General features: G+C 41.0%; 1 protein-coding gene across 14 annotated transcripts in view; it reads right to left on the bottom strand.

Moving 5' to 3' along the window:
- The window catches only part of KLHL13 (kelch like family member 13), a 90198-nt gene that overhangs the window by 49665 nt on the left and 26823 nt on the right, over positions 1 to 13710 (bottom strand). For 8 of the 14 annotated variants that reach the window (XM_075162077.1, XM_075162089.1, XM_075162085.1 and 5 more), the window contains one exon: positions 12602 to 12673. The exons of the other annotated variants lie outside the window; for them this stretch is intronic. In XM_075162077.1, the coding sequence (XP_075018178.1) occupies positions 12602 to 12673 (72 nt within the window). Of the gene's footprint in view, positions 1 to 12601; positions 12674 to 13710 lie in introns of those variants that run through there. 14 annotated transcript variants of the gene reach the window in all.

Below are 13710 nucleotides of genomic sequence, written 5' to 3'. Positions count from 1 at the left end.
CAGGAATTGGTCTCATTTTGCAAACTGGTAAAGCAAGATATCTAAACAATGTGTTCATGGGAAACCAGGATTCTGTAAAACAGCTCAGGAAATAATTCCACTGCACACACGTGCTGGGTTTGGCGGGGATAGAGTTAATTTTCTTTATAGTAGCTAGTATGGGGCTATGTTTTGGATTTGTGCTGGAAACAGTGTTGATAACAGTTAGTTCCTGCTGAGCAACGCCTACACAGAGTCAAGGCCTTTTCTGCTCCTCACCCCACCCCATCAGCGAGGAGGCTGGGGGGGCACAAGGAGTTGGGAGGGGACACAGCGGGGACAGCTGACCCCAACTGACTGAAGGGATATTCCATACCATATGACGTCATGCTCAGCATATAAAGCTGGGGGAAGAAGAAGGAAGGGGGGGACTTTCGGAGTGATGGCGTTTGTCTTCCCAAGTCACCGTTACGTGTGATGGAGCCCTGCGTTCCTGGAGGTGGCTGAACACCTGCCTGTCGATGGGAAGTGGTGAATGAATTCCTTTTTTTGCTTTGCTTGTGCGCGCGGCTTTTGCTTTACCTATTAAACTGTCTTTATCTCAACCCATGAGTTTTCTCACTTTTTACTCTTCTGAATCTCTTCCCCATCCCTCTGGGGAGAGAGCGAGCTGCTGGGTGGTGCTTAGTTGCTGACTAGGGTTAAACTATGACAACACATGATGGACAACCCCTTCTTTCCATCCTGCACTTCAGTTAAACTACTTCCAACTTCAAAAACTTTAGATATAAAAGCCAGCATGAATCCCACCAGAGTTTTCACATTTTGAAGAAGAGCAGAATGAGTATGCCTTTAAATAGCTCCCTTAAATATTTAAGAGCTAAACTGATTCAACTTTCCTTAGATCAAAATTTGATCAACAGCTTTAAAATACGCTTAGTAGCATCCTGTGTATGTCTTACAATCAAAACACTTTTAGGAAAATCAGTTATGCCACCTTCTGGTGTCCATAAGAACTGCTCTACAAGACAAATACTCATTTTCATAAATTCCCATTTTAAATGGGAAAAAAGGCAGCATAACCAGAAAACTTACTTCATATAAGACACTGACGCAAAATATGGCTTTTTTTTAAGCTTTGATTGATTCGTACAACATCATTAGCTTGGACTAGCTTGTGCCCAGCCTTGAAATTCCTAAGCCAGTATTACCTGCTGACAAAGGCAGCATCATTTCCCCATGTTACCTGGTTTGAGATATGAGCTATTCTGCTCTTTGCCCCATCTCACCAGCTATAGCAATGGAACTGGAAAAGGCAGAGAGAGAAAAGAATGAGCAAACTTGTGAAATGGCTTCTGCACAAGGAACAACTTGTAGATTGGACTTAACAGCATGGAAGGCAGATAGGCGAGAAGAAATACATTAAGGGTCTATAGTGTCACAAAAAGCACGGTAAAGGTGAACAGGGAGTCATTCACCAGCTCTCCAACACAATAAAGAGAAGGCTTCAAATGAAACTAGCAGATGTCTGGTGAAAAAAACAGAGGAAACTTCATGTAATATGCTTCATCTATCACACCATCAGCTTTTCAGTAACCATTTCTTCTCATGACAGATTCACAGAAGCAACTGTGAAAAGTCATAAAAAAAAGTGGTTTGTACTGAGAGGCTCTGCTTGAGTCACACACAAGGCCAGCAATCAAACTTCTTCACTTTACCTCCCACTACCAAAGCATCATTAATACTATAGTAGGACAGTAATACTATAGTAGGACAAACGTATGGATATGTAAGAACAACTATAAACACCCTTCCTTCTGTATTATACCCAGATCTATGCAATATAATCTGTACTGCTAAGCACACAAGGAAGGATGAATTTAAGCTATGACTCCATTTCAAGAAATTTTTGATTGCTTCCAAGCTAAGCCTTCAATATAAAACTTTCCTAGACATCAAAGTTCCACAGATAATTTCTCAGGCAGAGAAATCTTCAGTAAAGGAAGAAAGACGGTATGGAATTAGGTACAAAATAACATTAAAAAAGAGTATGTGGATAACTGACTCCAAGTGTGTCAAGTCTGAAGCTCCACTGTTTCTTACAAGACATGCATATCTACCGATTCTCCAAGCTTAGTCAAACTTTGACCTACAAATTCAGTATTTCTGGCCATAATTTTCCACTGTAACTTTGAACAACACAAGTTTAATTACATGAATTTAAAATGTAATTAGGAAGTTTGGTGTAGGTATCAGACAAACCCAAGACCATGCTCAGGTACTTATATGCGCAAGTAGCAGAACCAACATAAGACACAGCTGAAATACAGGGACATCTATAAGCAACCCCACTTGCTCATGACACCTTCCCACAAGCCTTTCCATATTCTTTCAGCTATATATATTCAGCTCTTTGCACTATGTGTCTCATTGTATAATCATTTTCTGATCTCTAAACAACGCAAATCTTAGAGCTTTGCTCTAACGTGTTCTTACAATTAAGGTTTTTTTATTCATTCTTAAATTCAGCATTTTGGTTTCTGGAGATGCTGTAATTATCATTTTGGCCACACAAGGCAGAATGATAATATGCAGAAGATCAACCACACATCATGAGAAGTACAAAACATTACTTTCATCACAAATAACATCAGAAGTCACACTGCAACACCACTTTATTCGCTTGAAAGATTTTCCAAGAACGTCAGAAATAACTAATGTAACACCAAAGTTGTACAATAATACCTCAGAAGAATCATGATATTACTATCATGCCTCAGACGAGGCATAATATGACTGTGGCCACCTGAACAAAGTCTTGCTGCATATTGCACAAAGTATTGCCTGGAAAATGCAATGCTATCATCCCACATAATGAAATGTTAAAATAATCAAATTTAAAAAAAAAAAAAAAAAGTCAAGCACTGACATCAGTCATGCCTGAGCTGTTCCTGCCTGCCCATCTATTTACAGACACTTATAACTGCCACTGAATAGATTTTTGCAGTTTAGCAAACCTTAAACTGAAAACAGTGTTGGTGTCTGGCGATTCAAAGGCAATCTCAGATTAACTCAGTATTTTCATGACACTAAAATCCTTGAAAGCTGAAGCTCTTTAGGCCTTTGAAAAGCATATACTAGAAACATGAAAAGGCAAGATTAATTCTGGGGGCACCTGGGAAATCTCTGCCAAGCCAGCCATACGCTACTCCAAATCCAAAAGCACAGGATACAGCAGTCGGATTAGGAAGGGAGGAAGGCAGGGCAATAAGCCAGATATTTATTCAGTAGGGTCAGCACTGAACTTGAAGCGAAATGCAGTTGGTGGCTTGAGATAAGATGAACATTTGCCACAAGAGCCTCTGTAAACACTGAAATAAAAACTGCCCAGTGAAAAATAAACCTATACAGGGAAACCAACAGTTACAGCAACTACTGGACCACAGGAGTTTTACATAAACACTATTACAGAAAAGTGTTCTTTCTTTAGTGCTTCTCATCAAATTTCTGCAAACTTATGTTCTCGCTCATATCCTGAATCAAGCAACAACATGCACAGACATACCTTTTTCTGTTTGATTCTTTAACTGAAGTAGAAACATAAGTAAACTACCACCAACTTGCTGAATAAAAAGCAGCTGCTGGGGAGAAATTTTTTTTTTTTTTTAAAAACATGACAACATTTTCCTGGGTCTTGAAATGCACTTTCAGAGATTTGGGGGGGGAACAATGGCAGAACCCAATTTAAGCACAAAAAACTGATTTATTAAAAAGAAAAGACCTCTTTGAAGACTACCAGGGATGTTAACCCTTTCTTGAATGTAAGTATTTAAGAAGTTGTTCAGGATTCTTAGCCATTGTATCAAGCACCTCAATGTAAAATAACTGAATTCTAGTATTTGCAGATAAGCAACCTATTTAAGATTATCTTTTATCAACACCCCAGAACAATGCACAAGGCATGGTGTGACTAAGCTTTTACTTCATTGCTGTAATCTGATGAAAGCATACAGAATCTAAAGGGCACATATTCCATTTGGAAAAAGTAAAATTAAGTACAATTATTGAGCCTTAGCTTTCAGTTGTTGAATGCACATAATAAATTCTTTTTAACAGCAAATTCCAGTAATGTGATTCAGTTCGTTTACCCTCCTTCTCCCTCCCTTTTCTCCTAAGTTCTGCATTGTAAATGGTCTTATAACCCAGCACGTTAACTGTCCAGAGAACAAGGCCAGTCCTGTTCTTAAACAACACTCCTCATTACTCCTAAATCATGCATAGCAGACAGATGGCTAGTCTAACTTCAGATCAAGCCAGCATGCATCACGTAATTACTCCTCATCAGCCAACGTCTTTGTCACACCCCACTAAATAGCAGCAATGAAAAGGATGTCCGGTTTACAATGACAGACCAGTGATGTCCTGGCAAAGCCCCTGAGCAAAACCCAAGACAGACTACTATGTATTTGACTATATGGGCCCAGCTCTAATTATCTGAAAACAGAACTGAACAGTCACATTGGTGCTCTAATTACTGGGGAGACAGAACAAGAGAGGAGAAAATCTCACTGTGAGAGTAAAGAGGAACCCAGACAACAGCCAAAGATGCTGCTCTAGCCAGGAGAGAACAGCTTTACAAAGCCTGCAAACCCCTCTGCTTTAGTTCTCATGTTCTGCTTTACTCCCACATTGCTCTGACTCACTCAAGTCACATCGATCCACATTGAAGCAACTGCAAAGACGGCTTTGCTATCCTTCTCCAGCTGGGTACTGGGAACTTGCTGACTTGTTGATACACGGCCTCTGCTCTTGGGACAACAGAAGTCAATTGAGAGCGTCTGAAGATTTAACACATTCACTTCAAGTTAAGTTTCCTTCCAGATCCTTGGCTACACCTCCACCTACCTGGTTGTCAGCTTTGATTCAACTAGCCTGTAATAGGTGAGCTGGAGCAGAAGAATTAAACTAGAAGTCTGGAATTTGGAACAGGGCAGTTGCGTGCTGAAAACGTTTGGAATCCAACGTGATGGAGCTGGATGTGATGACATAGCTTGGGAAGATGGAAGGAGATTAGCAAGATGCTCAGGTTTCAGAGATGTCATAGGAAGGTCAGGCATAAATATACACACAATATTGTAACGAGGCAGAACAGTAGCAGTTATAGCTGAAGGTTTTCTGTGACGGACATACTTCTAGATTTTAACAGTGCACTGTTATCTTCGGTTGTTAAATTTACTATTCCCTGCAGGAATCATACTGATATCTGGATTTCAGATTTCAGTGGGCCTCTATTTATGAGATTGGTAGTCACCAGGCTGTAGAAGAATACAGTGTCTGAAAAATTGAGTTGTTTTGCTCAACAGCCTTCACTGGTCCTGCAGGATACTTCTATAATACCTCTGAAGATCATGTGAAAACTTAATAGTTGCTTCAACTTTCACTGTCCAGGGCAGGACACTACTGCAAATATGACCTAGCACTTCTCATTTGTACAAGATGTCCTTAACAACATTAGCAAGCTTGAAGTGCAGCTCATTAAAACAAATCAGTTTCAGATGCAAAAACCTACTGATCTCCCCATACAGCAAACACCCAAGCCAGACTGGGTATCCTGTTTTTCCAGCATAGCCTCCACCACTGTGCAATTACTTTTTAAGATATTCCTGATTTTGCATCCAAGTGAACTAAAACCTGAATCACAGACACATCCCAGATGTCCAGAGACAACGGAATCATCAGAAATGTATTGCCAAGCTGCACACATGAACATACACACGCAGAACACCTCTAGCATTAAAAAAATGGAATATATAAGTGGGGTTTTTTTGGATTGGTTGGGTTTTATAATGCAAGTTTTTTTGGTGTTCAGCTGTGGGGGTTTTTTCCCTTCAAGTAAGGCACAAATATACACATCCTTCAGTTGTTTTGGGGGTTTTTTTGTGTGTTTTTAAATGTAGGAAGTACCAACAAACTATTTAGCAGCCACAAAGAAAGGTATACATCCCTTTTCAAAATTAGGTGAATTCTTTTCTTATCAGCAAAATGAAATAAAACCAATCAGATGTACCCACAGAAAAGTTTTATGTTTTCTTCCCCTTCCCTTTATGAATAAAGAACAATGTAATTCTTCCATATTTGGAAGAATTGGGACTATATGGGAGGACATTGGTTATAGCTGAATGTTAGCACCAAAAGTATTTTTTGGGAGTAAGGAATTTAAAGATAGCATTTTTGATTTTCAAGCTGACAACTTTTATTTCAGAAGTGTTTATTTAGATGATCAGCTGCTAGCTAAGGCAGATTAAGCTGCATATTCAAACAATTCATTTTTTAAACAACAGGAGTTATTTAAGTTTTTGAATGTTTCACAGAATCATAGAATAGTTTGGGTTGGAAGAGACCTTTAAAGGTCATCTAGTCCAACCCCCCTGCCATGAACAGGGATGTCTTCAACTAGATCAGGTTGCTCAGAGCCCTGTCCAACCTGACCTTGAATGTTCCCAGGGATGGGGCATCTACCACCTCTCTGGGCAACCTGTGCCAGTGTTTCACCACCCTCATTGTAAAAAATTTCTTCCTTGTATCTGGTCTGAATCTACCCTCTTTTAGTTTAAACCATTCCCCCTTGTCCTGTCCCAACAGGCCCTGCTAAAAAGTCTGTCCCCATCTTTCTTATAAGCCCCCTTTAAGTACTGAAAGGCTGCAGCAAGGTCTCCCCGAAGCCTTCTCTTCTCCAGGCTGAACAACCCCCAACTCTCTCAGCCTTTCTTCATCGGAGAGGCGTTCCATCCCCCTGATCATTTTTGTGGCCTCCTCTGGACCCGCTCCAACAGGTCCATGTCTGTCTGGTGCTGAGGGCTCCAGAGCTGGACGCAGGACTGCAGGTGGGGCCTCACCAGAGTGGAGTAGAGGGGCAGAATCCCCTCCCTCGACCTGCTGGCCACGTTGCTTGTGATGCAGCCCAGGATATGGTTGGCCTTCTGGGCTGCAAGCGCACATGGCCGGCTGATACCCAGCTTTTCATCCACCAGTACCCCCAAGTCCTTCTTGGCAGGGCTGCTCTCCATCCCTTCATCCCCCAGCCTGTATTAATACCAGGGGTTGCCCCGACCCAGGTGCAGGACCTTGCACTTGGCCTTGTTGAACCTCATGAGGTTCACACAGGCCCACTTCTCGAGCTTGTCCAGGTCCCTCTGGATGGCATCCCGTCCCTCAGGTGTGTCAACTGCACCACTCAGCTGGGTGTCATCTGCAAACAGACTGAAGGTGCACTCGATCCCACTGTCTATGGCATTGATGAAGATATTAAACAGCACCGGTCCCGATACGGACCCCTGCGGGACACCACTCGTAACCGATCTCTGTCTGGACATTGAGCCGTTGACCACTACCCTCTGGATGCGTTCGTCCAACCAATTCCTCACCCACTGGACAGTCCACCCATCAAATCCATACCTCTCCAGTTTAGAGAGAAGGATGTTGTGGGGGACTGTGTCAAAGGCGTTAGAGAGGTCCAGACAGACAACATCCATAGCCCTTCCCATGTCCACTGATGTAGTCAACTCCATTGTAGAAGGCCACTAGGTTGGTCAGGCAGGACTTGACCTTGGTGAAGCCTTACTGGCTGTCTCGAATCACCTCCCTGTCCTCCATGTGGCTTAGCATAGCTTCCAGGAGGATCTGTTCCATGAACTTCCCAGGCACAGAGGTGAGACTGACTGGCCTGTAGTTCCCCAGGTCTTCCTTTTTTCCCTTTTTAAAAATGGGGGTTATGTTTCCCCTTTTCCAGTCAGCAGGAACTTCACCGGACTGCCACAACTTCTCAAATACGATGGATAGTGGCTTAGCAACTTCACCTGCTGGCTCCTTCAGGATCCGCGGATGGATCTCATTGGGTCCCATGGACTTGTGCACTTTCAGATTCCTTAGGTGGTCTCGAACCTGATCTTCTCCTACAGTGGGTGGCTCTTCATTCTCCCAGTCCCCGTCTTTGCCTTCTGCGGCTTGGGTGGTGAGGCTCAAGCACTTGCTGATGAAGACTGAGGCAAAAAAGTTATTGAGTACCTCCGCCTTCTCCATATCCCGGGTAACCAGGTCTCCCATTTCATTCTGGAGAGGGCCCACGTTTTCCCTAGTCTTCCTTTTATCCCCGACATACCTATAGAAGCTTTTCTTGTTGCCCTTGACGTCCCTGGCCAGATTTAATTCTATCAGAGCTTTAGCTTTCCTAACCTGATCCCTGGCCGTTCGGACAATTTCTCTGTATTCCTCCCAGGCTACCTGTCCTTGCTTCCACCCTCTATAGGCTTCCTTTTTGTGTTTGAGGGTGTCCAGGAGCTCCTTGTTCATCCATGCAGGCCTCCTGGCATTTTTGCCCGATTTCCTCTTTGTTGGGATGCATCGCTCCTGAGCTTGGAGGAGGTGATCCTTGAATATTAACCAGCTTTCTTGGGCCCCTCTTCCCTCCAGGGCTTTGTCCCATGGCACTCTACTAAGCAGATCCCTGAAGAGGCCAAAGTCTCCTCTCCTGAAGTCCAGGGTAGTGAGCTTGCTATGTGCCCTCCTCAGTGCCCTAAGGATCTTGAACTCCACCATTTCATGGTCACTGCAGCCAACGCTGCCCTTGAGCTTCACATCCTCCACCAGCCCCTCCTTGTTGGTGAGAATAAGGTCCAGCATAGCACCTCTCCTCGTTGGCTCCTCTACCACTTGGAGAAGGAAGTTATCATCGACGCATTCCAGGAACCTCCTGAATTGCTTACACCCTGCCGTGTTGTCCTTCCAACAGATAATTGGGGTGGTTGAAGTTCCCCATGAGGACCAGGGTTTGTGAACGTGAGGCTGCTCCTGTCTGTCTATAGAGGGCCTCGTCTGCTCGGTCTTCCTGGTCAGGTGGCCTGTAGCAGACCCCCACCGTAATGTCATCTGCCCCTGCCCTCCCTTTAATCCTGACCCATAAGCTCTCAGTCAGCTCCTCATCCATCCCCAGGTGGAGCTCCATGCACTCCAGCTGGTCATTGACATAGAGAGCAACACCCCCTCCTCGTCTCCCCTGCCTGTCCTTCCTAAAGAGTCTGTATCCCTCTATGTTCTGTGCATTATCAATTTAAGAACTATGCCAGTCTGTACCCAAAAGTGATACACCCAGTTTAAATATAGAGTCTCAATGGATAAATTATATGCAGAAAAACAAATCCCATACTCCCTCAAAGGGAGAATGCTATACACGCTATTTGAGTAGATTATTTTAGATTTAGGACTCTAAGCCACCTTACCATAAGCATAAAGTCACTTTGGATAAAGCCCCTCTTTTTAACTTGATGCATTCAAATAAACACCAAACTGAGCAGGGAAACAATTATTCCTAACACTACTCCCACCACTTGCCATCAAGAGAACAGTTATAACCCATACACATCCACCCAAGTGACAGAAGACAGAAATGGAAACAAAAGGGAAAATGACAATCAGCATGAGATTACATTACACTGCTAACACATGTCACCAGTTGGAGAACTTTCCAGAGTTTTATCTTTTCAGCAAAACCAGCTCACGCAGTATTGAGCACAGCACAAACCAGCCAGATTTTCCAAGCAGCTAGCCCAGTTTGCAGGCTTACCCATCCCATTAAAAGCAGTAGCCTCGCTTCTTTCAGGGAGAAAATAAACTATTTTAGATCCACACCTTTTTGCTGCTCACATCAAGATCAAGTTGCAAACATTTCATGTGTCAAAGGCACTGTATTACAAAAAATATACTAAAACTACATTTGGACAGATGTTAGGATCCAGAAGCCATGTATAGGGGGAGTTTAATTGCAATTAACCTGGAAACGTACCTGTACAAAACCAAAAACCAGCTTTTAAATATTGCAAGAGGGTGTTACTACTTTGAACCACCGTTCCTTTCCTCATGCAAAAACACTTTTTAACAGTTAAATGCTACCAATTTATTCATCAAGCCTGCACATAAATTTCTAGTCATACAAGAGCAACTTTTGCTTTTTTATCAAATACTCCATCATCACAAAGAAAACATTATTTTTACCTAGCCAATATTGAAAAAAACTCCAGATATTTTATTTAAATGCAAGTCAACACTAAAGCTGTGAGTTTTTACTTTGTTAATCCTTAAGTCATTTGGAGTGGTTGGTTAAAAAAAAAAAGTAATTCAGAAAGCTAAAAGCATTTATTGGAGAAACAAACTTTTGACTATATGGGAGATGAGGTTAATTGATCCAATAGATCCCTGTCATGTCCTCAGAAAAAAAAAAATCGAAGAGGTTAATTCTTCCACTGAGGTTAAATTATTTCCTCCTAAACAAGCACAAACACTGTCATACAGACCATACTGAGACCAGATGTGACCAACACAAGCGTCCAATAAATAAGATAGAAACTTGTCATTTCCTCAAAAAAAATCCACTGGATTTTTTCCAGTTCTTTATTTTCTAACTTTAGGTCTTATATGAATACATTCAAAAAGCTTTATAGGAAAATGCCAACATTCCCATTTCAAATGAAAACATACTTGTTCCAAAATATTCAAGTGTACGTGCCTAAGAATGAAGGATGTAAATGCATGGACCTCATGAGAAGGAGAGAAAATACAGGTAATGTCACTGCTACGGGCAGAGAGAGGCACGACTGCTAAATAAAATCAAGTACAACAGACTAACTAGAGGGAAACAGGATGGAGTAAAGAGGTACTGTTTGGGATTACTAGAGACTGGAAGCTTTTGAAGATGGAGAGAACACATACATCGTAACCCTGCTCTAAGGAAAGCTTTTATAATTTTTTTCTTCAAGTTTCACAGCATTATTCATTAAACAGCCATTCTTCGTGCTAAGCAGAAATGTGACTGACCAAAACACTGCTAAAAGGCTGTATGCATTCACTGAGTGACAGCAGTATACAAGAATTTCACTCAAAACTTGAGACTGAATATGCTCAAATACGCATCCAGCAGACAAAAGGCACTTGTGTGCCTGTTTTGGGAAGAAAAAAAAAAAAAAGGGCAGAAAATCTGTTGCTTCTAACCCAAGATCAAACATGTAGTGAAAAATCCCCCCTGGAAGCTGAGAGCCGCATGCTGATGAGTTTGATCATTCCTCAAGAATGATTTAGCTACTGCCAAAACATAACTTCAATAATTTAAACTGTTGTCCCACGAATTACCTGTTTAGACTGAGATCAAAGCACACAAGATCAGTCAATGAAACTACAGAAACAGCTCTATTAGATTTCTTTAGTCTAAACTTGCTAAAAAATAAGGTTGCTTAATGTCAATGCAGCCTTTTGAACAGAAATAATTGAGCAGTTATTCTTAAGAAGAATGCTCAAAACAGTTTTAAATATATTAATCTAGTTGAATGAAAGGTTTAAATGTCATTAACAATCAAAATGAAGTCTTAAATGGCATTAACAGAAAATTGCTAGTCATGAACGATGCCATTTGATGCAGCAATATTTTCAACCACCCACAAGTGAAAACAAATCCTACCAACAGTGTTTCCCTACTGAAACACCCTTATTCATGCTGCTGTATTTCTTACAGCAGTACAGAAAAGCACCCAATAGATCCCTGTCACATCCTCAGAAGAAAAATCAAATCAAAACTAACATTCTTGGCACTATGAAGCTCCTTTACAAAGAAACTTCTGTACCAGCAGCTATTTCATTATAAACTTAAGGCATCTAAGCTTACATTTTCTTTTTCATTAAAGCTTACGTTTTCTTTTTCATGAAAGCATAAAGTTCCTAAATCAACTACAAAAAGTATGAAAACTAACAAAGATACAGCATACATCTTAAAAGATTTTCTACAGAAAGATACTGCACTAGAAACATACTGATTTGTCTAGTTTCTTTGAAAGAATGAAACCAGTCACTCCAACAAATTAATTGGATCAGACAAAACTACCATTACAAGTATGCAAAGTACAGCACAAGATAAAACTGTAAACAATTTTATAGCCTCCTGAAATCAGGTTTAGTTAGTTAAAACATAAGTTCCTTTATTAAGGACTTTATTTCAAGAATGGAGGACACTGAAATAAGGTTGCTGGAATTTCTTCTGGGACAAGGTGATCATCTCTACTCCTGCCCTAAATCTGTGGGTTTTCTTTCTAAAAAAAGAATAAGCACAAAAAGATTAAATAGGAGGTAGAATGTAATCAAGACAGACAGAATGGCTGATTTCAGTATATTTTAAGACAGAAATCCCTTTCCAGCGATATCAAGAATGTTTTTAGCACACTGAAAGGTTTGGTAAGTAACTGTTATTGCCTCCTTGTTCTAAAATTGGTCTTTGGATACCTAAAAGCAGATGCAAGGGCAGCTGGATCAACTAAATCGGCAAAATCCACAGAAATCTTGGATTAGAGAACCATTAAGATTAAGCTGGGTTTTTTTCTGCTTTGTTTGAAAATCACAGTGCATTATTTGAGGAACAAATTTGCTTAAAACTTACTAACTAGGTCCTTTCATTTCTTAAAGTCATTTGCTAATTAGCTCTTCCAGAATTCCTCAGGTTTCCAGATGGGGAAAAAAGGCTTCCAGGCTGCCATCCTGAAAAAACCCCACTGACATCTCTGCGGGAATTCAGGCACTTGGAACATACCTGTCATGAAGCACTGCCGACACCTCCCCTCTGCGCACAGAGTGATCCATGCCGCCCAGGTTAGTAACTCCCCTGTTGACCAAAGGAGATAAAATGTAATATGTAATTTTAGATGATATAGCCACACTGAAGTGTGCTTAACATGGTGGAACACATGAAGTTGCAGCAAACAGCTGCCAAAGATCTGAGGAGTCCATCTTTTGTTCTTGATAAGAAAAATTAGGGTTTTTGTTTGAAGAAATAAAAATGAGTCGCAGAAAGCCACAAAGCAGATGAGCCACATTTAAAATCTATTCAGGCACAACAGTATCTGCGTGCTGTCCACCTCCATACTACTTTTTGAGGTTTTTACAGAAATATGTCAAAGCTATCAACAGCAGAAGAAAGAAGAGTGACTCAAGAATAAATCCCATCAACTGAAAAAAACGATGTTAAAAAAAGAAAAAAAAATTGTGGCAATATAAAGAGTGCCAATCTTAATGAAAAGCCTTTATCCCAATCCTCCCCAAACCTAGTGCACACAAACTCTTTCTGCATGAATTTACCATCTACTGCTCAGCGGTGTTGCCTGTATTTCTGCTACTCCCTTGACTACCATAAACTTCAATTAGTCTTCTTTTGGCTTGCAAAGACAGGATCTAATCTAGGATGCTAATTTCTAATTAACTTGTCTTGTATTCATGTGCGCTTTATGAACACAAGGAGAACATCTAGGAGGAAATATAATCATAGTATTGTGTTTCAATGCAAGGACTAAAGCTTTGGTGCACCAAAGCTTCGCTGCTCCTCAACTGTTAAAAGTCTGAACAGAAGTGATAGCAGACTTGGGCCTAATTTGAAGCACAAACAGCAAATGAAATGAGAATCTTATTTAAGTACTCATCTTTGTTCAACTTAGAGAAAAGGTTGAGAAGGTTCTAATCACAGGTTTCCGATACCTAAAATGTAGTTGTAGAGAAGATGGAGGTACTCCCTTCGCAAGGATGCACTTGTTTTTTCCTTTTTTTTTTTCCATTAAAAATCTGTCTTGAAAATGTGTTACGAACTCAATTACTTTCCAATGAAAATCAACGTTAAGTCACTTTTGTCACCACAAAGCATTCCAGACA

The sequence above is a fragment of the Calonectris borealis genome, chromosome 13, assembly GCF_964195595.1.
Source record: "Calonectris borealis chromosome 13, bCalBor7.hap1.2, whole genome shotgun sequence".
Classification (NCBI taxonomy): Eukaryota; Metazoa; Chordata; class Aves; order Procellariiformes; family Procellariidae; genus Calonectris; species Calonectris borealis.
Note: the sequence above shows the minus strand (reverse complement) of the source record. Positions and strands in the feature narration are given on the sequence as shown.